The 26,137-nt window shown below is 42.1% G+C and overlaps 1 protein-coding gene across 14 annotated transcripts in view; it reads right to left on the bottom strand.

Moving 5' to 3' along the window:
* Positions 1-26,137, bottom strand: part of LOC118784299 (focal adhesion kinase 1-like) — a 75,947-nt gene that overhangs the window by 12,330 nt on the left and 37,480 nt on the right. For 4 of the 14 annotated variants that reach the window (XM_036538470.1, XM_036538465.1, XM_036538462.1 and 1 more), the window contains 24 exons: positions 25,792-25,879; positions 25,157-25,236; positions 24,931-24,993; positions 22,657-22,711; positions 21,334-21,474; positions 20,454-20,531; positions 18,840-18,947; positions 17,950-18,067; positions 17,326-17,356; positions 16,348-16,406; positions 15,493-15,510; positions 14,316-14,372; positions 13,668-13,688; positions 12,381-12,478; positions 11,970-12,054; positions 10,437-10,537; positions 9,842-9,957; positions 9,638-9,738; positions 9,059-9,148; positions 8,521-8,725; positions 4,283-4,394; positions 1,951-2,037; positions 765-905; positions 125-256 (listed from right to left, as the gene is read on the bottom strand). In XM_036538470.1, coding sequence (XP_036394363.1) covers positions 125-256; positions 765-905; positions 1,951-2,037; positions 4,283-4,394; positions 8,521-8,725; positions 9,059-9,148; positions 9,638-9,738; positions 9,842-9,957; positions 10,437-10,537; positions 11,970-12,054; positions 12,381-12,478; positions 13,668-13,688; positions 14,316-14,372; positions 15,493-15,510; positions 16,348-16,406; positions 17,326-17,356; positions 17,950-18,067; positions 18,840-18,947; positions 20,454-20,531; positions 21,334-21,474; positions 22,657-22,711; positions 24,931-24,993; positions 25,157-25,236; positions 25,792-25,879 — 2,185 coding nt within the window. The other 10 variants (XM_036538467.1, XM_036538464.1, XM_036538469.1 and 7 more) reach the window with 8 other exon arrangements.

The raw sequence follows: 26,137 nt of genomic DNA on the forward strand, positions 1-26,137 counted from the left end.
AAGCAAACTCCCAGACAGAACAGTTACATGAGAGAAAGAAAAACAGAACACATGGAATTTTGGATTAAAATAAGGGGGTGAATCGCAGCCCTAGTGAGTCACGTGTGGGTCAAGATGGTGTTACCATGAGACGCTCTTCCTGCTCTAGCCAGCGCTGGTCCTCCTCCATCTGCTGCTGCTGCAGCATCAGCCGTTCCTCCATCAGGTGGGTGGGCAGTGCCTGGCCCATCCCTCGCAGCTCCAGCGGGCCGCCCTCCTGTGAGACAGGACACTCAGCCAGTCAACATGCTGGTCAGCCAATTCCAGTCAGTCAGTCAGCCAGCTAATTGGCAAGTCCGTGAATCAGTCAGCCAGCCAAGCAGCAAGTCAGTCAGTCAATCAGCCGAATCAACTATCCAGGCAGGTGCTCAGAATCAGGAAAGACAATGTTATTGGTCAGTCAATCACTCATCAAGCAGACAGTCAGCCAGCCAATCGTCTATCTCAGTAAATAAGCAATGTGCTGAGTCAGTCAGCCAACCAGCCAGGTACATTTTCAAGTCAGTCAGCAGACAGCCAGTGAGGGAGCCAATCAGTATGTGAGTTAGGTCATTAAGGCAGACCTCTCTGGTCCATTTTGTTACTCCATTGCCACATTCCCCACAGGTAACTGCAGGTCATTTCAAGAAACACATGCCCTTACACACAGTCATATCACTGCTGAGAAAAGCCCTTTAAAGCTGGACTGCCAACAGACATTCTCCGTGAACACTAGCACAACACACCTCTGCTCCGTGGGACCATGCAGGGACGTCCTGTGGCCGATGGTGGCTCCAGGCATCATGGGGGTCCAGGACACATGCCTGCGGTGGGAACGCTCCGCTGGGTGCGGGAGCCAGGCCATGGGGGCCAGGGTAACCCGACACCTGCATAAAACAGTACAGAGAGGAAGAGGATGGGGGGCTGTGAGTTTCAACATGACATCGTTTATATAACCTCAAATCTACAGAGGGTATACACAGAGGTTTATTGTTACACTCAAATTTCTGGAGGGATTATATATTGTTTCATGCACAGATCCACACAACGTTTATGCACATGTCTGAACACTCAAATCTATACAGGGTCTAGGCATGTTTGTATGTATGTATGTTTATGTATACAAACATTCTAGACAGTGTTTCGTGCATATTTATCTATACCCAAATCTATGCAGGTTTTCTGTACATACATTTATACATACATACTACTCTGAACTGGATTCATGTGCATGCTTATATCCATTCCAGTCTTTACAGTTTGAATAGAGGTTCATATGCACTCAATTACTTTACGGGTTTACGAATGCTAAAATCACTAGAGTGTTGTATACACGCATGCACTCATATCAATGGATGGATTATAAACAGATTTACATAAATTCATTCATGGACAATTCATCAAGGGGATATTGCTAGGCTTTGCCATTCTGTATACATGTCAACAAAAGATAAAATCAAATCCTCACATTTTCACATAAAATGTTTTCATTTAATGACAAAGAAGGAGCATTTACCCGGAGGGGAAAACTGCAAAAGTCGGTTTAACATACGAGCGCGTTATGTAACACAGGCTTTTTCAAGATGGAATTTTATGTTAACAATGCCAACACCTTTAAAACAAAAAGCAACAGGAAATGCTTGCTGTCAGTACGTTTTACGAGAGGCTGACGTTCTATTAAAGAACTGCTTCTGACTCACTGTCCTTGCAGTTTTGTCTCACCAAAAGCAGATGGACCAAACTAAGCACGCCCCACTGTCTGGAACACACAATTCCAAATCCCCTTCGGATATGATGACCGTATTTATTTATTTTTTTCTAATTCTTATGCTACAGACAAAGACACCCAGAATCCCCTGGGAAAATGTTATATAACTATGAACTCAGTAAGTTATGTCCCTTGATTGAGAAAAGGTGACTCAGTTGCTGTACCTGGTAGTGATTGTGCTGGCCCGAGTGCTGTGGGCTGGGGTAGAATCCTTCACTGGAGCGGGGGCTGGGGTAGCCAGGTCTGCTGGGCTGTGAACAGGAAGGCAGGGGGAATCGCCACGTTAGACACATTCATCCTACTGCTTTTGTCAGTGCCTCTGTGGGATGCGGTTCAGATTCTTATGCCAAAACACAAAATAGCAATCAGCTTTTGTGCTGGAATTAATACAGAGAACAGAGAATTAATAGGCCTACAAATTGGCTTGGAGGAGAGGGAGAAATGCAGCAGTTACTTAGTATTTTCCTGTTGATCATATGAGACTTCAAGGAGGATAAAACAGGAACAGTTTCAAGTTTAGAGGAGATGTTCAGAGGCAGTGATGTAGATGACACATACTGCCATCACTCCATTCTCTGCTCTCCACTAATCTCGTATTGTCCCACAGGGAGAATGCCCTTCAGTGCCCTTGCACAAATCACTTCTCCACATTAAACATGCGAAAAAACAGGGACTGAAAAAAATTAAATCCGAAAGCTGACATCAGCACTGTAGAATGTAAGAAATCTGCATGATGATGTGGACTGTGCAAGCTTCATACTGTGCTAAAGAGCAGACAAGGCAACAAAAGCTGATGGACTGATACACCCCTGTGTATGATCGCCATCTGCTGGCTGCAGAACTCATCACCCTCTCAAGAGTAATGCATCTGCGCACCAGCACACGCTGGACAACGGCTGTGCAAACCTCAAACCAGTTTATAGCATGCAAAACACAACAGCAGTGCCTTTGAAGAGCATTTCACTAAAAAAAGATACTGTACTGTATACTGCTACCACATGGTATAGCTGATACGCAGATATAATACTGTGCACTCATATTACGTATATTTTAAAATATGTTTGACCACTTTGAAATTACAGTAAATTACTTTCCCCAAACAAGAATTCTTTTATTTCTTATCTAATCTGCATTTTCAACTGCAGACTTCATTTAATGACAAATTAATTTGATTAAGTATTTTTATTTAATTACAATGTTCCATTTATATTTATGTGGTGTACAAAATCTTGTGTCTGCTTTGCATCTATAATTTACAGATCTTGGTAAAATATGAAGAAAGTTTTGGGATATATAGAGTATGGTATACAGCGTATATATCTTGTTTATTTTTTAATGTTTTAATGTCATTTCTGCTATATTTTCTTTAGTGTACTTGGTAACTCCATTTCTCACTGTCCATTTGTGTCACCTCTTGGGTGCCCTCTGACTATGCCCTGCCCTGACCTGTCTGCTCTCCTGTCACACCTGTCTAGATGGGGGAGGGGGGCCCAGGCCACAGACACAGGGACCCGTGAGGCAAGCATTGAGCGGTGAAGCCCATAGTGCATGTGGACTTCATAATGCACACTAAGTACTAAGTGCAACAGTAGGAAAGAGCGTATGAAAGACAGAAAGATCCAGAGAGAGATACAGAGAGAGACAAAAAAAGTCCAAGCCAGAGAAACAGACAGCAATAACCAGCCAGCCATATGGAACACAGAGCCACATTAAAATGTCCACTCAGAGTGGCACAACAGAGGACTCAATACAATACAACACTCACAACAGCATAGGCCTCAATACGACTGAACAATCAGTACAACAGAGGATTCAATACGATAGTGCACTCAGAGCAGCAGAAGGGTCAGTAAGATAGAAAAGTCAGCACAGCAGAGGACGTATTACAATAGAACATGTAGGATAGCAGTCAATATGAGATAGAGTCAACATGACAGGCTGGGGTTCAGAAGGGTCAACTCTGCTAAAGGGGTATGCAGAGTGACAGAGCTGTCAGTAACTCAGTCCAAGCCAGTTTAAAGTAACACCAAAACAAAGCAAAACTTCAGCCTAGAGGAATGGAGTACAGAAAAAGATGTTATGGGCATTATAGACACTATTTTCTAGGGACTTATCGTCGTAAGAGCCTGATTAGTATATTTGTTAATGGTGGGGTGTTTCAAGCAACAAGGAACAGATATGAGAGTCAAGGTAAGGAGAATAGCAGGAAGTTGGCTATGTTTTTACTACAGTCTGGAAAAACACAGAAGAGCCTGCAACTTGATAGCACAGGGGTACAGGAATTTCACATGCATGAACGGAAGACTACCATATAACACCTCCTTAATGTGTAGAGCCACTAACAAAAGGTACACATTTCCCTGTGAATGACAGGCTTTCACCTGTAAAGTACAATAGCATCACACTCTCTGGGTATTGAATTACTAACTTGTGGTCAGAAGGCTCACCTCCTTAACCACAGTTTCATACCTGGACAGACAGGTTGAGAATGCTTACCTTAGGGGGGGCCTCATCACTTCCCCTGGGGTCCCAGGACACAGTGACCTGTCGTCTCATCTCCGTTCGGGCCCGTTCCTCTCGCTGGACTTTCTCCTCTTCTAATATGGTGCTGTGACATGAAAACAAAGCCGTTGGCATCCAAATGACAACAATGTCGCGGCCCAGAACTGAACTCAACACCTGACAACTGGCGGAGCACTCACATGGGAAAAAGGTATCGACAGTCAAATGGACAAACTGTCAAAGTTGTTGATGTGGCATCAAATGTCAATGAAAAAACAGAAATTTCAATAGCCCACAAACAATTCATGTGTAACACAAAAGCACATTATTTTGAGATCAAAATTCAATGAATAAAAAACTTTGAAAAAGTAAAATTCCGAGAGCAGCCCATTTGTCTGCATTTATGTGGTACTGTTGCTAAAATGCCAAGACACGTTAAATAGGGGACAGGATCAGTTTCAGACAAACAGGGCAGGGTCCTAAAATAACTTCCTCTTATAGACAGCGTCATGCCATTGAACATCATCACATCTCACACGCTAAAGATGTTACAGCACAAAAGTATCCGGGCAAATATGGTCTGGTATTGCAATATTCTGCCTCTGGTACATATTGTAAGTATTCATCTGAAATGAAAAAAAAAAAGAAAAACCCCCTTAAACACAACTATTTCCCTGACTCCAAAGCCTGCTGGAGCTAAAAGAACAGTCCATTTATAGAAACTCACAATGCTAGGAGGGGTGACCTGCATTTCTGTGAATACCTCACCTCCAACAGTGCTCAAAATGAGCTCAGCTCCAAAACCGCACCTACCTTACTCTTTTACCTTCATATAGAAAGTCCAGGCTTAGCTTTAACAGTGAGGACCATGAGACCTAATTCAATTGCTGATCAGGAGAAATACCTGCTTCAACCTCCCGCTGAATGTCACGGCAATCCAAGCAGCCAGACAGTAACACGCATGGACATAAACATGGGAAACCTTAATCGAGAAAACATGTGGTTTCTATACACCCCCCTCCCCACCCCCACACCCCCCACTCCTTCTGAACCTCACAAGCACCCCCCTTCCCGAGAGAGGGAGGGCTATTTCTGGAAACAGCATTACTCCTGACACGGCAGGCACACACGAAAGTCTGAGTAGCAAACCAATGAGGGAAGCAGCAAAGGAGCCCAGCTGTCCCTCTCATTCTCCAGTGTGGAGCAATCTAACGGTGCTATGAACTTCCTAGCAGATTCAGTTTCTTACAGTAAGCAGGGATATCATGAGCAGACTAATCCACTGGTAGGTTTAAATCATTTCAATCCATCTGATTCGATGAATCTGAGACAAATTAACATTATGCTTACCATAAGACACTCACATTGATCTGGTAGAAAAAGTTAATGGTATCCACTGAATTCTTTAAAGCATAAACAAAAAACTAAGCTTCAGCAGCCTTTCAATATTGCACTGTCATCACTAAAACAAATTACTCACATTAATAACTATAATAATAATAATACAATGGATGAAAAAATCTTTGCGCTCTCCCTCCTGGTTAAGTTTTAAAAAATGATTTCTCACCATTAAATCGTAACCATCTAAAACAACGATGACAACCTCCAAACCACATTTTAACCACATGGAAACGCAGCCAAAGAGAGCAATAAAACAAAATAAATTAAAAAAAAGAAAAAGCCTGGTAAAGGAACACAGCAGTCCACTCCATTACCTTGCAAAAGAAAAATCTCACTTCCTGTGACAGCGATAAGCTCAGTGGTGAAACAGAACACACACACACATACACTACAAAAAAAAAAAAAAAAACACACCCACACACCCACGCTCACCGCCGGTACACACACACACTCACAGACGAGGACAGCACAGTGGAGCAGGCGATACAGAGCGGTCCTTTCTGACTCTGCGTCTCTCCCTGCTCACTTAGCAGACTGCTCGGCCTGGCAGCTGTCCACGCTATAAAAACCGTGGCAGGCAGCGTTCGCAAGGTCGGCCCGTTTGTGACACACTCTGTGGGCTGCGCTGAGCGGGCTGTTTCCAACAGCAGCTCCTCCTCTGTCAGTCCGGCGACACGCTGATTGTTTTGATGGGGGGGTGGGGGTGGAGGTGCCTGCTCCGGTAAAGTCAGAAGTGTGGCATCACTTCGAGGACGGATGTCCTTTCTTTCTTTTTTTAGCGAAACCTAACACTGCCGCCTTCCCTGTTCAGGACTCACAGCGGCAAAACAAGCTTGAGTGACACACCTGTATCTCTGGTGTTGATATTGAGCATTTCTGAGTGTCACACGACTGGCTGTGCATGTCACACACATCAAAGACTGAGTCCTACATTCCCAGCTGGAGTCGCATTCCCCACATGTAGATCAGACGTGCAAATATATCCCACTATACTGCCATGTAACCATGAGCTTCCATAAAGACGAATTTATTTTTGCAGTTATTTGCTTAGGAGAAGCTCTCTTCCGTTTAGATGAGTTTACAAATAAGCCATTTACGCAACTGATTATATACTGAAGAAAATTCAGGTTAAGCACTTTGACATCCTTTTTTATCAAGTAGAACTCAACGTGTGGGTAGATTTAAATATTTGCCCTCACCCTGAAGGTCCTGCAGAGACTTACTAATCATTTGCTATTTTTAAATGTGTTCAATACAGCTGGATTCGTCACTTAATTATCACACCCTTTCTTACAAGCACTCACCTTTGTTCACTCACATAGACTAGCTCACAAAAAGGCACTCGCTCACTCCCTCTCTCTCACACATGCACACACAGTTAAGTGCTGCTTTTTCAGAGTTGGCTTCTGTGATTCCTAATTGATGTCATTATAATATACAGCGCGCCTCAGCCCAGGATCTCCGTGTCCTTTGCCTTTTATGGCCTGGATTTTATATAAATAGTATTTGCAGCCTAAATCAGTCTAAATATTTACAAGGTTTCCAAGAGAACAGTGTAACAGTCACACAGTGCAGTGCCGAACACGGCTGACACAGTGAAATCTACAATACTGTGCTGTGACTCACGCAGACCTATTAACGGTGTGATAAAACCAGTAGCCCTGATCCACCTTCCTATTTTCTCAGTTGTCAGGGACTGTGTCAACAAGGAAGTCAGTGACACTCACCAGTGGCACTGCTTGCATAGCATACCGACCAATGGTGGCAGCCTTGCATGTTTTAATGGTGATGGGGGTATGGGTTCAAATCCAGCTGAAATATTTGTCACTGTGCCATAACCCTGAAGTACTAAGCCTGGATAGTTGCAAAAGAAACAGATAAAAGTATCTGCCATCTCATAAATAGCACCATTAAATTTGCTCTGGAAATAAAATCTGCTATAGTCAAGGCGGCGGTTATTCTGAATGCCTGCCTGAATCATGGAGCATGCCTTTGGACTGCTTGCTTTATTTTAGATGCCTACACTGGAGAGAGAAAGAGCCTTGATGACTACTACCCTCCCTGTGGCCATGCCAATGGATGAGGTCATCCACAGACAGGATGGCACAGTATGAGTCACTGCGTGACACTCACAAAGCTCACATGGGCCTCTACTGACATAATGGCGATGCAAGCTGAACAGAAGCTGAAGGATCTGGTGAGACTGATGGAGCAGGAGAGGACAGCCATGGTACTGGAGAGCTGGAGATGCTTCAAATTTTTTGTTCCTTCCAAATTCTTGGTTATATAACTAGACAAATCGTTCCGTCAAATTTCTGAGAGTGACCTTGTGCTCGAGGTACTCAATATATTTGACCATTTAGGGAAGCAAAGAAATGAATTTTCAGCTCTTCGTGGGCAGCTCTGACTGTTCTTGTAAGACTGCTTGGATGAAACTCTCTTATGCTGTCTTATCTCCACTACTGCCTAAAAGCTTTTGTATTATTACGGGAAATTATTTTTTCTTTCATCCATAACAGATGTAGATTCTACATACCTGCCACTAAGAATTACAAAAACCATACTAGCAGCCCTCATGCCATGGTACAGACAGTTTTTTGAATTTTCAGAACAGCAAGGTGGATTTCATCACACATTGCTATAAAACTTCAATGAATGTTCACATTACAACTCTGTACCTCAAGCACTTGCTTTGTGAACTGGAGATCTGATTCCTCTCGCCTGGCAGCAGAACGACCATGACTGAGTTGATCTCAACAATCACACAGAAGATGATGTCCAGGAGGACAGGAATGCCGTGACACGGGCATATTCCCCCGGGCTGGACTCACCTGAGCTGGGCCTTGAGCTCGGTGAAGCGGGGTCTCCTGCTCGGGTCATAGGCCCAGCATTTGGTCATGAGGCTGTAGAGGGTGGGGGGACAGTTGTGGGGCATGGGCAGCCGCTCTCCGTTCTCGATCCTGCCGATGACGTCGTTATTCTTCACCCCCTGGAAGGGCTTGACGCCGTACATTAGAATCTCCCACATGCACACACCTGAATGGGGGCCAGGGCGGGGTTGCAGAGGAAGGGGGAGAGGCAGATAATGGAGATGAGAGGGGGGTTAGGGAAGGCGGGTCAAGGGTGACAAAGGCAGGGTGTGGAGAGACGGTGTGTGTGTGGTAGGAGGCAGGTCAGTGGAAGGCTGTCAGGGCAAGCCTTTCAGAAGCACTCCGTCACAGCATTTCCCTTACATTATGTCCCTTCATGTCACTATTTATCTGTTCAGGTAATTTGTGAAGCCATACAGTTCTGTAATCAAGGGCATCCCCGTTTTACTTCATGGGTAGCAAATGTGTTTCAGATATAGTATTATCTACCCCTACTCACCAAACATCCACACATCACTGGCTGAGGTAAAACGTCTGAAATTGATTGATTCTGGAGCCATCCATTTGATAGGCAATTTTCCTTTGGAAGCTGAAAAAAGGAGATAAATGTCATGAAGATTTTTGTGGCTTTATATGCAATATATCTGTAATATCTACTTCCAGGAGTCTGTTTTCAATAAGGAGTAAGAGGTTGCAAAGTTTATGGCGCCTTTATATATCTGTGCACGCTCACAGGAGCAGATGGCCGCTGTTCCACCTAGCCACAGCTGCTGCCACTGCAATAACAACAGGCTGCAACCAATCATTCATTGAAAATAATCACAGCAGTCCACTCCATGTTATATCTGACAGCTTCTTGATCATTATAGTTCAGCAGAAACTCAATGAACAAGCAGATGCTGCCAACCACTTATTTTAAGGGGTCTTCCAGTGAGTCAGTTTCACACCTAACGTAAGACTTCACAAGGTTGAGCAGGTCTGCATGTTTCATAGAGCTGAAATGCACTGAGGTACTATGCCAAAGCCACAGGTGTTATGCAATGACAACGCATGTGTCTTTTAGACTCTCTTAAAGCACCTTTGTAGTAGGAGCTGTCCTCCATGTAGCGAGACAGCCCAAAGTCTCCCAGCTTCACGCTGTCAGCGGTGGAGACCAGGACGTTCCTGGCTGCTATATCCCTGTAGAAAAACACAGGTTCAGAGCACTGCAGGGAATGACACACAGTGCTTTAAAAGCAACTGAATAAAGCTAAAATGAAAGGAGTCATGGCAGAAGCTTTACCTGTGTACAAACCGTTTGCTCTCTAGGTAGGCCAGTGCTGTGCTCAGCTGGAAGGCAAACAGAATTAGCGACGCCAAGTCCAGGCTGTACTTCCTCACTTGTAAGAAAGACCGTAGCTGTAAGAGGTAAAAATACACAAAGACACTCTTCGTTTAAAATGCAGTACCACCAGAACAGTTCTCGCTACCTAATAATGGTTGCAAATGGTTGGTTTCATAGTTAAGGCAAAAAGACACAAGGAGACACAAATTCTGACAGTGTAAATGTCCATGTACTCCCAAAAAATAGCACCACTTGCACTGGTATCATCACATGGATACTGTTTGATTTTTTAAAAGTTTTCCACAGGTTTGCATAACTGACAGTTTCACATAGCATCAAGACTACTTTGGGAATATAAACCAATGACTGGGAAGGCTGGGAGATTGAGTTTGTAACCAGAGGGTTGCCGACTCAAATCCTGGGTCAGATTCCTTTGGTACCCTTCAGCAAACTATTCAATATGAAATGCTTCAAGAAACATCTGATAACATACATGCCACTGAACATAATGCAATCCAGCATGTAATGTCACACTGCAGTGGCCAGCCCTCACCTCTCCCAGAGTACAGAGTTCCATGATGATCCACACTGGGTTCTCTGTGATCACGCCAATCAGCTTCACTATGTGAGGGTGGTCGAACTGTCTCATGGTCACTGTGGGAGACAACATACATCATCAGCTGAAGCTGCCCTGCACTTGGAATGTACACACGGTCAGGTGGAACACGTGCGCGGCCAGTCAGAATGTACACGCACTCAGCTGGGGTCGGCAGAGCAGAAGGCACGGACGCTACACACACTGCAACTGCATTTCCATCACAGTCTGCCATCAGCAGGTGCTGAATAATTGGTGGACTAAAACGCAGAAGGGAGCATCCTGGTTTCAGAGCTCTTTCAGACAGAACTGCTGTCATATTTGAGATCAAAATCTCTGAGAAAGCCTGGTTCAGCTGAACCCGTTTTTGTTTGCTTCGCAGCAGCATTTCTGTCAACTGCACTTCAAGGGCTGCCTGTGAAGATCTGAAGCGTGTTTGGACTGTTTTATAAACGAAGAGCCTCCACTGATACTGCGCTCGATTTAAGCCATTTTCGAGCCCGTTTCCTCCAGAAGACGAGGGCAATCCTGAGAAGCTTGCGTTTTCATTCTCTTGCCATATGATCAGTGAAGAAGGAAACTGGCGCCCCCTGCTTGTGTGCACTTGCTCTGGCGCTCTGTCTTTCCTCTCCAGCGTAACCCTGTGTTTCAGACACACTGGAGTGCTGGTCCCAGTTCATAAGAATATCCTTGGCACAAAGGAGTCGTTTTACATATACATTACATTTACATTTATTCATTTGGCAGATGCTTTCATCCAGTGACTTACAAGTGAGGCAAAGTACAACACAAGCAGCATACAAGGAGTCAACAGTATTAGAAGTGCTGCAAGTTTCAATAGTTGGCAGGACAAGGTACAAGCTACAGGGAGTAGGGATACAAGTGCATGAAACCATAGATTTGATTTTTCTTTAAGGAAAACAAAGATTAAGACATAATAAAGTGCTTTAGGTGGTAGTGTTTCAGGTGTTCAGGTGGTTTTTTACCGTATCTAGAGATGGGATGGTTCTGCCCTACAAAAACAAATTGGTGTGGTAGCTGATAATATATGAAATTGTGATATTTGAAGGTAATGCCTGCATGATTTACATAATTGTGATATAAAAATGAGCGGTTTTATTTGCACTGCAATCATCAATGATATAAATTGTCAAGTTTGCAGAAAGTTTCATCAAAGATGGGAATACGACAAACCTCCATTCTCACATCTCGTCCCTCCCCTGCCTTGGCAAGTTTAGCATGAGCACACTGAACCAATATTTGTCAGGCCTAAATGAGCCAACAGGATGGAAGCACGCACAGAGATTAGGGTAGGAAGTGATGTCATCTGAGCACACACCACTAGACAATTCAAATATTTCACTTCAATATTATGAGAACAGACATCTATATCCTATATTTTCAGCCATTAGAATCTAATCACTCTTACAGCTGCTGTTACCGACTGCAGCAAATGATTAAAATGACTAATACAGGGAAGTCGGTACTCACAAGCTTCCTGTAGGAACTTTTCTCGAACACTGTCAGATGTGCAATTTTTACATGTCTTCACAGCTACAGAGAGGGGGGGATTGTCCTGTGGAAGAAAAGGTAAACTGATATTATATTTACATGATTTCAAAAAGGCTACAACAGAGTGCAATAAAGTATTGAGATTTAACGTTACAATTCATGTTCTACTATTTTAAACTGACACAAGCGCAAATCAGACATATCAGCACATTGTTCAGACCAGCTGAAGTTAAAACATCATTATTTATTATATGCCCTACAGAGCATGAGACCAAAGATGACTGATACTACTGAAAATGTCAGAGTGAAAACTCCAAGACACTTGGTTCTGCGGGAAATGGGATAAAAAGTAAAAGGCTTGAGGTAACTGGCTCCTGCTGTATTGCGTACCGGGCTCAAGTACACCCCCTGGTGGACGTCTCCGAACTGCCCCTCTCCAATACAGCGACCTAGCTCAATCCTCTCCCTCTGGATCTCATAGTCCCGTGCTACAGATAAGAAAAAATGGATATATCACTGCCCTATTTCTAGGGGTATATATTCAACTGAACACAAGACCCAGTGATTTTAGGTTTAATTTAGGGTTTAGGGTTTCTATGGTTTAGTGTCCACATCCTGTGTTGAGGTGTATATTTCAAGTGAAAGAACATATCTGAAATCATATTTTCCAAGCACACCTTTACACCATCAGGAAGATAATCTGTAGGGGTTTCACTTGCAATAAGTGGGTTTATTGTTATGAGCAGACACCTCACAGGATTGGCTCATGGGGTTCATGTACATACACAGAAAAACAGGTTTTTACTGTCCACAATAAGATGAGGCCTGTCTTGTAAAGGAAACAGACAAAGAGCATGCTGATTTTTTCTTACATGACAGTTGTTGTGGATTAAATGCATGTTTAACTATGAATCATATTTTGGGCTGATCAAACCATGCACACAGTGACAAACAGTTGGACAGGTAAACACAACCATGCAGTGGCACTCCACGATGAGTGTACATGCACAACTACTGGCAGGCATGCACTGAAGGACAAGGCATTTCTGCTGCCCCTCAAATGACTCAGGCAGGGGTGAGCGGGCTGTCTGAGTCCCTGAGGAACAGCCCTGCAGGCTTTAGGATAGCCTTTTAATCAGTCAGCTCAGATCCCTCCAATCCAAATAATTCAATTAAGCCAGTCAGACATGAAGTAGACTAGAAACCAGCTGAGACTGTGACCCTGATGGATTGGAGCTGTTAACCCCTGGTGTAGGATAATACAAGTGAAACTCCAGGTCGTGACTTGCAGCCTCCTGACGATTCCTGAATAGGCAATTATCAAAGTGTAAATTTAGAGGAGTCAAATATAGATACACATTAGTCTGCACTGCAGTGAGGGACAAGTTCAGACGTTTTTTTACTGCTAACATTTCACACATTGCATCTCCTTCCAATTCAAAATAACTTCATGATGCAAAACTTTTTTGTGACCTTTGTGTTGCTGCATTCATTCTGACAATATGTTGAGGCGGTTTTTTCAGAAACAGTCTACAAATATATAAATGTATGTGATAATGTATAACTTTAGCCAAGGTAAAAAAAAAATAGCATAGATAAAACTGCATCATTATGCAGCAACGCAATGCAAACCAACAAACAGAAACTCATTGAGACAGAGAAAAAGAGGCCCGTTACCTTGGTCAAATCCACAGCTTTCTGCAGCGCAGTTAAATGTAAAGACAATTCTTTTAGAACCAATCAGAAGAGAGATACACAGAAACAACAGAATAAGTAATGTGAAGGGGTGCAGAACTCTGCAGCAGACCAATCACCTGGGAAACTGAGTGATAGGAGGAAAAAAAGACTTAAACACAAACCCATCTACCTGAATGCTCTCTTTATGTAAGGAAGCACTGAGAGCGTGAGATCGAGACAAAGGTGAGAGGCACCTCTTTGAATTCTTACTTGACACCATAGACATAGACTAGGCAACATACAGATTCCCACACACAATGCTAGCATTAGTGAGATATAGCATGTTTAGCCCAATACTAAAACAGCTTCAACTGTTTTAGAGGGCACTTGAAAAAAATACAATACTTCTGCACCAAAGGCAGCCAAAAACAATACAAACATTTCTGAAGAGGTATGTTAAGGCCAAGATCAAAAGACGTTGGAGAGAGGAGAAACACCGGGCCTTACAGAGGAGTCTGGTCTGCAAGTTAGTGCTTCAACATCTAACTCCCACACCCAATTCCTAACACAGCCCCCCTCCCTCCCAAATCCTCCCTCCCCAACGATGTCCTCTCCTGTTCACAGCAGCTCCTGACACGTGGTACTTACTTGAGGGCATTGTATACGTATCCTCCTCGTCTATGATTTCCGCATAGTCGTCTGTCTCTGCAGAAGAAAATAAAACACAGGTCTCGTCAGCAGTCAGCTAGTCGAGCATGAGCAGCATTCATTCCGACACTCTCCTTCTGGCCCCTAACGGACAGCCAGCACACCGAACTTAAGACCCTGTAACACAAACAAAACAGGAGCCCTGTTCGATACACAAAGTCGTCCCCGCCCCTACGCTGCTAACGCGTGCTGCTTGCATGTTCTCTTGATCAGGCAGTCCGGCACAGGAACAACAGCACAGCTGTGGAATTTGAGAGCAAAGAGGAGGAGGGAAGATGAGAGAAGAGTGAAGGATGTGACCTTTTTTTTCCTCTTTTTTTTTCCAGAGAAATGTCTTCAGGAAAAACAGATGAGGTCATCACTACCTCCAGTCACAGTGTCTGTGCTGGCTGCTTTGAGGGAAAGAGTTCACAGTGATAATCTGGACAGGAATGTTGGAGTGCAGTGCTGCTCTTAGTATTCTTCTGGTGGGGTGAAAGCCTTTGTGAGATAGCACTGGAAATGAGGTCACTTTAAAATGGCAGATGTATGGGGAGGCACTTTGTTGGTAAAAACAAGATTTATAACTTCATGAAAATTATATAAGCATTCTTCAGTTTGCAAGTTAATGCCTCTGAATTTACAACCAGCAAATAGGTGGCCATGAATGTAGCGTGTATCATTGAGAATTCTACCCAGGAACATACTGGATTATACAAGTATTTTACAGGTTAATAATCCCATGGTGCATAAGTACTTCAGTGTGGCTCATCTTCAATACCCATCTGATTTCCGATTGTGCTTACACCAGTCAGTAAACTAAATCTGTGGTGTATAGTTTCAGCCAGGAATAGCTTTACAGAGTAAACATACACATGCACACAAAAACACACACATGCACAAACACAAGCACACACACACACACACACACACACACACACACACACACACACACACACACACAATTGTATGAGATACAATTAAATAAAAATGTTCCCGTGTAATCAAAGAAAACACTTAGTCACTCCAAATGTACCACAAGATTTCAGAAACAGGCACAAATCAAATTAAAGTATTTTCATGCTGTTTCAAGGGGGAGGAATGAAAAGGGTGAAAATGAAGGTCTTAAAAACTTTACCGTCCCCACTAATTTCATCTGCAGATCCATACGCCATGCAAAGCACAGAGGGAGAATGAGAGAGAGAAAACAACACAAAAATGCAGTAGTTAATTGATGAAAAGCAGCACTGAACAGTTCAAGTGAACTGAACCGTTACAGTGACCCTCAAACCACTGGCTGAACATTTAACAGATAAGAATTCTTCCACAGATGAAACTTGTTATAAGGGTTCCACTTAGTATTCCCACTGAACAAGGAAACAAGCTCAGCACTACCATGAGCATTATTCTAGGGGGAATACATCAATAAACAGCAAGTAGCAGACAATGAAATACTGGATTTTGTTTCGAGAAACAAAAATGGCAGTTTCACCATTTCTTTCAATTCTGAAATCCAAATGTACCTAAAGGCCTTAAATCACACACAGTTACTACAAACTGAAGCCCAGGAAGCCACTGTCAAAAGAAGGTTCACACCCACTAATGCAGACAGTGGAAAAAATACAGGTTGAAAATATATTACAATTTAAAAATACACAGGTGTAGAAACACACATCTTAGTTTTTGACAGTTACACAGTTAGAGCATAACAGTCTGTCACATACAATATATTGTGAGAACAGTGTTAATTTTTTAACAGAGCAACTGCTTGTTCTAGTAAATTCTCCAAAAGAAACTAATTGCACTGTAGGAGAGAAAACAAACATGATCTCCACAGCACTCCCAATGTAGAGAACTGCTATGCATCGGAGCATCTTCTCTGAAGCTCGCTGCTAAACACTTGCATATTAAAACATCTGCAACAACACACACAACCCGGACACTTAGTCAAGGGGCTGAAATATATAGGAAGGCTTTAACACAAGGGCCTTACCTGTGACAGAGAACACCCGTGTCCGAAGCCCTTCTGACCGCTTCTCGTGGTTTCCGACTCTGTGAAACAGCAGTTTGAACAGATTAGTGCCAAACATCATCCACAGAGGAGCCACAAGAAAGCAGCTCTTGGCATATGCACAGGGACATCCTACAAAAAGCAGGCAGCAGATCCGTTCACCTGTGACACTCAATGAATTGCCTCTGAATGTGGTGAAAAGGTGCTACCACCAGAACATGGCTGAAAATCAAGGCGTAGGGCAGAGAGCTTTCAAACAGGATCAAATTCATATAGCACCACATGGGGAAATTCCTCATCATTCGGCCCCCAAAAAAACTGAGTTGACCCTGTGTTGGTTTTTAAAAAAAGAACCTGTAATATGATATGCAGGCCCAAAGTCTTTCCAGATTTAAAAAAAAAAAATTCAAAACATTATTTGAACATAGCTGAGAGTACTGCCAAGCTGAGTGAATAGGTGTGATTGTTGAGAAATGGGAGGAGCATAATGCACATAATGACACAGAATTATGGGAAAGGAAACAACGCTAAGATTTTACAATATTGCCAGAGTAATCTGATAAGACTCTAATGTAGCGTGAATGCAGAAACATCATCTAGCATAAATATACAACCTAAAACCTCTGTTAAAAAAACAAGGGGCTGGAAGCTAATGAAACTCTGAAACCTGCCAGCTAGTCCCTCACTGAATACCTGATGCTGCTATCAGCTTTCTCTCATTCCAATGGTAACATAATTGCACACTGGGGTATTCATACCCATGATTACCTAGGAGTTTTGATTTAATCAAGTCAAAGTCTACAAAGATGGCTGGGCTGATATATAAAAATGCATTCCTCTGAACTGAAGGGGTTGTCCACTGTGAAACTTGGCATTAGACCACACAGTTGTTTGCTGAAGTATTTAACTGGATCATAGAAAAGATAAATTATATTTAAACCATACAAAGGCCATACTTACTTTGGTATTGATGGCAGAGCTCTCTCTCCCTCTGTCAGATGAAAGAAAGTGTGTGAGTGGCAGTACAGGGAGACAGGATAAATGTATACATAAATGTATCACTGTTCTACAATAACATAATTCTTTTTACACACAGGTTCAGACATTTGCTTAAAATTCCTCAAACACCACATAAAGACAACAACAAACCTTCCATCTTGGTACAAGAACAAAGCAGACAAGAACAGACTCCTTTACATATATTTCTTATTATCACCTTCAACACGTACATCTTTAACAAAAGGTAAACCAACCTAATTATATGTGCTTATGAGGCATCAGTAATCAGCACCATGTGTTCCATCACTGTCTTTCTCGCACATTCACACACACATGCACACACACACACACACACACATGCACTCTCTCTCTCTCTCACACACACACACACACACACACACACACACACACACACACACACGATATTCGTTTATTTTTACTTTTTTGTTCAGTTACAGGGTCCCTCTGAAATGATTTATCAGTTTCTATGATACTTGACAAGAGATCTGTGCCGTGCTAAGGATGTGCTCAGCCAGATACGCTAATTCTCCCAGAGAGAATGAGCAAGTCGAGGCGATGGCATACCTTTCTGTGTCCTGACAATGAATGACCGGGGGGCACCGTTCACCAGGCGACAATAGCCATCTATCAAATCAGCCATGTTTTCCGCTGTGGTCAGTGATGGTGTTGTCACCATGAGGGGCTACAGAGCAGAGAATTCAAAACAGAGGCAGTATCTGCAACTGGGCCCTGTAACTGTGCCATGTCTCTGTAACAAATGTATCATTTGTGGCTAAGAGTGATGAGCCCATAGTCCTTTGCAAGTCCACTGAATGGCATGATAAGGTGGGATGACTTCTTGCCTGGTATCAATTGTCGGCTTAGCTGTTATGATTTTGGATTCACATATATATTTTCCAATGTGAATCAAGCAGTAATATGCGAAAGCAATCTTGTACCCCTTTAGCACATTAGAACTGGCACCAGGCTGGTTTGATTAAGTGTTTCATTATCCGGTTCACCATTCTGCCCTGTGTCAGCTGATCCCACATGCATTACTGTGGCTGGCCTACTTGCTAGTGAGCTGTGAGCAGAGTCAGCAAGCTTGGCTGCTCCTGTCGGCATCTGTGCTAAAAACGGAGGCAGAAAAACACAGCAGACAGGAAAGAGCACACCACCATCATTGATCAGTGAACCAGAGGTGTATAGAAGTAATACAAAGCTTATTTTTCAAAGGCATAACCTCAGGCCTGAGCAGAAGACAAAGTCCAGGCAGTAGTCTCAAGCCAATTTTGCTTCCACTTTGCACTAACGTGGTTCTAGCTCCGTAAAGGAAAATAAGTATAATGAGCAAGCCTGGTTTCAGCTCTACAGAGAAAAAGGAGCTTAACATCCTTCTTCAGGGGAGGATATTAAGAGAAAATCCTCTGTGGGTCTCTGTTCACGGGGTTGCGGGATGATTGTCTGTACTGTACCTCTGGGGCACCTGCCACATCCAGCTGCAGCATGCCCTTCCTGTCCTTGTCCTCGCTGCAGGAGAACTGGATGCTCTGTACCTGGCTGAAGGTAGCCAGGTGTGTTGGCTGGACCCAGGGGACAGAACATTAAAATGCATTTTAGATTTCATTTTTTTGTCCTTCCAAGGGGAAATCTATCCCACAGGTTGATAACATTTACTTAGTTTAAATTTACCGCAGGCACAGAAACAGTGGCCAATGCTGTATATACCAACAACAGAGAAAGACACAGCATCTTATATAGTGTGGCTATCGGCTTTTATGGACATATGTGATTACTGGAATTACTGGCATAGTGAGTGTTTGTTTAAATGCTGGAAGGCCACCAAAATAAAATAACACTTGCCTTGCACATAAAGACAAGCTCATTGAAAAGTTCGACACACTAAACCAAATGCAACTATAATCATTCCTCCAGTTGTTTTACTCTTCCTAGCACAAAACCTGCTCAATTGCTAAACGAAAACACAATGCTAATATAAGCAATACCAAAATCTGTCTTTTTCAGTGTGACCATTTAATCATGCAAAAGTTATAAAACTGCCCTAATAAATCCCCCCTTCATCTGATATGTTGGTGGCCATGCTGTGCAGTACCAGGTGGTAGAGACCCATTGGTAGCTGAGGTGAATAATCTCAAGGGGGGAGGGGGTGGAGGGCAGGGCTGTCTTTAAAATGTACTACAATGCATTATGTTACATTATAACCCAAAATGGTAGAACAAACACAAGGGTCCATGCAACTAACTGACATAAACAGTTCAGAATATTTTCTAATTTCACATTGAAGTTCAATGAAAAGTCATCCTTGCAGGCATGTAACAAATACAAAGAAAAATATTAACTCTAGGAATACTAATACCATTGACAAGGTACACCTGCAGTGGTTGTAAGATAGCGTGTTTTTTAGTGTTATTGAACATGTGCTGTAAGAAACTGCAATTGCAGAGACACCATTGGTCACCACTGCAAAGGGCAAAGGGTGGTGCCTTTCTACTCACTTACACACATGTCATCACAAATGGCAGTCAGAACAGTGCATACCTCTGTCAACCTTAGCAGGCTGCCCTGAAATCTCATCCCTACCTCCCCAATAGTAATCATCCCATCAAGGTTGATCCAAATCTATCCATTACTTAAAACTAAGAAATTACATAACTAATATGCAATAGGAACACACAGGTATGAGTTTACAGGTATGAAGATGCTTATTCAACATATTTCTGTTAATTTGTGTCAATTTGCAAACAGGTAACAGAATGGTACTGTTAACAGAATTAGAATGCAAGTAAATTAAATTTGCTATTCAATCAACCGTTTTAGGATGCAGAATGAATGAACAGTCAATTAAGCATAAATGGATTATCACAAGCATGCCTCTAATGACTAATGCATATCAGGAAAGACTGAAAGACTGATGTCAAATCACAGTCAATCCTCAGTTAACAGCTCAGTCAAGCCTGATTAATTCAGTCGGAACAAAAACAGCATACATATACCAGGGTCGGGAAATACTGGTATATTGTAAATACTTCAAAACTACAAGCAAGAACTCAAAATATAATAATACTCACTGCTGAACCTTTGTCTGTGAGGTAGCTAATCCCCTCCTCTGGACCAATGGCAAGCTCCACTGAGATAACCCAACTAGACTGAGAGAGGGATAGAGAGGGAGAGAGAGAAACAGAGAGAGGGAGAGAAGGAGGTAGGAAGTGGAAAAGAGAGCAAAAGAATGAGAGAGACAAGACCAAATTGAGAAATGGACAGCAACAGAGGGCAAGAGAGGGAGAGACAGTGAGTGAGAGAAAAAGGGAAAGAGAAAGAGCACACAGAGAAGGGAAAAGAGACAGAAAGAGGGTGAGAGAGAAAGAGAGAGATACCTTTGATGTTACCATCATTAAATTAACAAAAAGTCATTCTTTTCATCGAACTTCTCATTTAAACATTTGTTGCTACATTTCATATTAATATCCTATGTAAAAAATCCCTCCTCAGACAGTATATCCCCCATTGAACTGTTTGTAATATGGTAATTAACCTCACCATACTACAGAGGCTAAATCCCCCATCATCAGCTCTGGAGTGTCATACCCACCATAGCACTGAATTTTTCTTTTTAAGATGTAACACAATTGCCAATTTGGTGAGACCAAAAACTTATAGAATCATCAGACACCATCTGTGCCTGTGAGCAAAACAACAAATAAATATTTTAGCAATTTCTTCTCTTTCCAAATGGCCTACAAAAATTGGCATCTCCAACTATAACGCTGGATACTCTAACTATTGACCAGCAGATGTCACTCTCAAGCAATAATCTCCAGAGGGCTTGACCCAGAAGTGTCTTTTCCAAAGATCAAATTCACAACATTAATCATTGCTGGAGGGGAAAAAAAAAAAAAAAAAACTTTCTGGGACAGATCCTGCATCACACATAAATTGAGGAATACGTACCCCAAGAGCACATTTAAAACATTCCTTGCCAAATCTGTAGATTGGTGACAGGATTTCGAAGAATTTGAGGATGCTTTGCTCATCATCAAGATTTGCAAACTGTTTGAATGTCTGCTGGATCAACTTCCGTAGTGTCTTAGCCTTTGGAAGACAAGGGGAGATCATTCAAAATGTCCATATTCAACACTGAGACAGCTAGACCATTCAAGATGCACCAGCTGATGCTCCGTGTACGTTTTACAAGTATTTTAGAAGTTTAAATGTGGTTTGTATAAAACAGGGTGACACATCACAGACAAAAACATTCCAATGATGTATTTAGAAATGGGCACATTTGCAATGTCGGAATAAACTAGAAAGAGATCTAGAACAACATTTCATAGCAATACAATTGTTCATCCATGTATCTCATTACACATTGTGTGTCATGTCAATACATAAAGTACATAGATTTTAATAGAGTTTTGGTTGATGAATAACTGATTCAATACTGATTTAATATCTGAGTCAGCTGAGCACACATAGTGAATTCAGCCTTGAAAGCGTACAAAGAATATATAAATATAATTTATTAGATCTGCTTCTCTAGTCAGCTTGAATTAATTGTGATACATCCATTAATGAGGTGCAAATTGAAGTTTCTGATTAAATGTGCCAGCCGACAGAGAAGGAAGTTGATGTTTGCACCAGTCGATGATTCTGATTAACTGATAAACAAGGAGGAGAAAAACAACCACCTCTAATTGCATCTTCCATTTCCAATTATGTCTGAACTATTTCCTCTGTGTCCGGTCTAGTTCAACAAATCATTCAAACTGTCCCCTAAAATATTAGGTTTTAGGCTGACAGTGCAGTGTGTGTATAAATGACCTTAAAAATGATATAATGAAGGTCTCTGCGATGTCCCAGACGGCATACCATGGTATGATATTCTTACAAATAACTTCAAATCTGATAGTGTCTCTACTTGCTTTTTATTCTAAATCTCTTTGATGATTGACTGGGGAATATGGAAGCAATTTCCCATGCTATTATATAAAGAAGTCTATGAAGGACCAGTGTTATTTCACTCTGAAATTATGAAGCCTATTTTTAAAAGAGCTGAAAAGAAGAAAAGCTCTGAAATTACAAATGGATGGGTTCCCTGTTCCACTGAGCTTGTTTCTCACAAGTCTACATGAAGGTGGCACAATTAGGTCAAATATTCCCCACAGTGAAGCTAAGAATGACCACAGAAACAAGCTATCCCCTTGAATTAATCAGAATGGCACCATCTACTGTTGGCTAAGGGGAGCTGGGCAGCAACACAGGAATGCCTCTTACCTTGACCGAGTCCAGCAGACTCTTGGGAAAGAACCGCCTCAAACCCACATCTTTTCTGGAGAGAACAAATCGACAAAATCATCAAACTGATACAATATACATTTTCCTCCCCACACAAACCAATGTTTAAAATGCTGTACTTGATGTTTTCTTTTTTTCAAGAGCCACATTGCTGTAGCTGGTTTTGGCTGACTGCAAATGACCATGGCATGTACGAATACGACACAAAAACAGGATGCCTGCCAGTTACACAGACAGCCACTGAGGAGACGGTACACTTACTGAACTGCTGCATTCACACACCAGAGTGGAGCCACTGGATTTAAGGCCAATAAAAGCAATTTGCACCACAATCACTCCATTTCTGTTACATATGAAGACAGGCCTTTTTGAATATAAACCCTTTTGCATACCATATATGCTCAAAAGCAATGATTTGTGATTATGATTTCTTTATTGTAACAATGAAAAAATGCTGTCAGGTTGGTCTTTGATTGTGTCATCTCAGCTGAACAGTTTAGTGCAAGAAAGTCTGAGATATTACAGGAAATTACCAGTAAACAGTCTACACTGCCTGTACTCTATAAAGTGTGCTCAGCTACAAAAAAATGGACCATATATTCATGGTCCATACATTCATTCATAAAGGCAAAAGTGTTGAAAGAATAAAATTTTTGTCAACCTTTTTGAAAGGTCAAATGTATATGAAGGTTTCCCAGTCCCCAGAAATACAGTACTTGTAATGGCACTATTAGCAGACAACTCAGAGTTAATGAAGTGAGGAAACAGCATTCCATCAGGCATAGACTCCATTCCTTGGAACTCAATCTCACACAACGATATGCATCGTTCACTACCAGCGATTGCCTCTCCTCACTTCCCAGACGAGCTGTCCGCAGCTGTCTGCCTGCTTGTTAACAATCACCCAAACAAGAAATTGCGTTTAGCTGAGACCAAGGCTGACAAGCTCCTGCAAAAGTAGTGTTCATCATGCACTGTGCTGAGAGAGGTTCAGCCATTGAACAGTGTCTGTTCAGTTCTGCTGTCTGACCTTGAAACAGCGTTACTTAAACGTCTGTGCTGGGAGAATTCAGGGAAGCAGGGGCTGTGGAACAGCAGCAACCCTCAGAAGGGACTCCTTGGCAAGGCTGTGTCGCATAGCAAGTATGGCGCTAGACTTGTAATCAGGTCACACATTCCAGTCCTACATATGACTGTACGTTTATGCCCTTGAGCAAGGTACTCCACCTGAGTTGCTTCAATAAATAGCCAGCTGTGCCGTGTGTTACAGGTAAGATATGCAATTCCTCTTGGCTGAGGACACCTCATGTAAATTTATTAGGAAATCATTTTGTCAAGTGAAGTTACACTTTCCCAATATTCGCACTTCACTTAGCGAGATGAGATAATTCAGCGTTTTATATTCCTGGCAAAACCCGGAGTGCTGTTGCCCATTCTCTTTTCCTCAGAGATCACCTTTTTTCATTTTAAAATAGAACAGCCAATTTAAAATGTGTTCATTCTTCCAGCACAACTTAGGCTGAATTGTATCTAAACTAATGCCGTGTACTTGTTTAGGCATTGATTCAGAGTCAAGACAGACAGACTCTAACCAGTGCACTTCAAACTGTGTACGACGGTAAGCATCTTGTGCGTGACACTACTGGAAATGAAGGTGGAGTAATCCTTCCTCTCCCAACAGAGTGTGCTTCCTGAAGCAGCAAAAGTCCACTGGCAATGTAGGCAAGGTCACACAGCCTTTCTACCTCTTCTTTGCGTGTATGCTGGGCTTTACAAATCAAACGCAGGGAGAGCAAAACTCAGGTGACATTACGTAATGCTCGACTATTCGGCATTAACCATGTCCCAGTTCAAGTCAGCTGCAGCAGAGTATTGCACCACAGTGATGTGCACTGCGGGACACACAGATCATCATTAAGTGAAGAATATTCATGAGTGCGTTTTGTGCATCTCCCCAGATGTGCCTCTTGCAGATGCTTACTTTATAGCATGGATACAAGGGGAAAGTATGTTTACTGAAAGGAGAATATTCAATGCCCTAAAACATGTAAGTCTGGAAAATACACAGCACATGCAATCCATTATAAAAATAGGTATTTGCTGCACATACAACACACAACAACACAATCTTACTTGAGGTCTTTCTTCAACAGAGGAGAAACCAGATTTGAAGAAGTAGTGAGGCGCACTTCTGTATAACCATTCAAACAGTTCAGTTTATGTGTTGAAACAGTTCAAGACAGAATGACTCACTCTAATAATTCATAGTTTGATTTCTTATCCAGTGCATTCCCTCTCATCTCTCTGAAAAATCTCCTGGAATAAAAAGACAAAGTAAAATAATCATTATTGAAAATATACCACAGATCAAATGTCTTCAGGACAGAATTCAGGATTTTCAAAGTAAGAGTCATTGATATCTTTTCTACATTATTACTGCAATGTAAGAGATAAAGGATACGCCATCATATTCCATCACCTGATCTCAAGGCAGCCCACTTTAAGTGCTGCGTCTTGGTCTAGCTGATGCGCCATTTCCAGCATGAAGTCATTTCTGACCTACAAAACAACAGAAAATTAACTCCTGACTTTTAAATGGCTGTCATGGAATATGGACCACACCTCTCCACAAGTCTAATACATTCACAACATTTTAGGACAGACTTACAGATTGAAGTGATCCTCTATTGAAACTATTAGAAGAACTGACCCATTTTTGCCCACAAATAGTATGTTAAAAAACAAGTGAGGCTGCATGAATCACTCTGGGATGTCAATCATTCATTTATATCAACCTCTCAGAAGACTTTGATCTCTAATGCTAGGTTAAAACACTACTGGATTAAAATCAGTGTGTCACTGATGGTACATGCTAGAGTAGCACCACCCATTTACTTCTGGAACATCCAGGATGGTCATGCTGGTCTACATTTTAATTACGCTATGTTAAATTTAATTTCAATTACGTTTATTTAGTTTTATATGTTTTCACATTTAAATATACAGCAAAAGCAGTCGACCTGACTCACGGCTTTTGTCTCAAAGAAATGAAACACCAGTTATTCAGTGAATTTTCAAAAAAGAAGAACAGGTCCCTACGTCACACTGACTGACCTGTTGATAAAAGTAGTTCAGTGTTGGTTTGTCTTCAGCAAACTGGCTCAGAAATCCCTTTGGCAAATAGCGAATCCGCAGCTCATACCTAAAGGGAATAAAATGAAGTTTTATTCTGTTTCATCAGTGTTCATACTGACATTAACTGCTGCTGAAAGAACATACCAATAACAACACCTGATCTGGAAAATTCCACTCAATTAATTCAACTGTCCACACAACCAGAACCTACTGGAGCATTAATGCCTACCTAATGCATTAATGCATTAATGCATTTTCCTTAGGCTCCCAAATGATACCAAAGTTATAGAGGTCTCCTCTTACAGGGAAGAGGAGACAGTCATTC

Source organism: Megalops cyprinoides, chromosome 10 (assembly GCF_013368585.1).
Source record: "Megalops cyprinoides isolate fMegCyp1 chromosome 10, fMegCyp1.pri, whole genome shotgun sequence".
In the NCBI taxonomy this organism is placed as follows: domain Eukaryota; kingdom Metazoa; phylum Chordata; class Actinopteri; order Elopiformes; family Megalopidae; genus Megalops; species Megalops cyprinoides.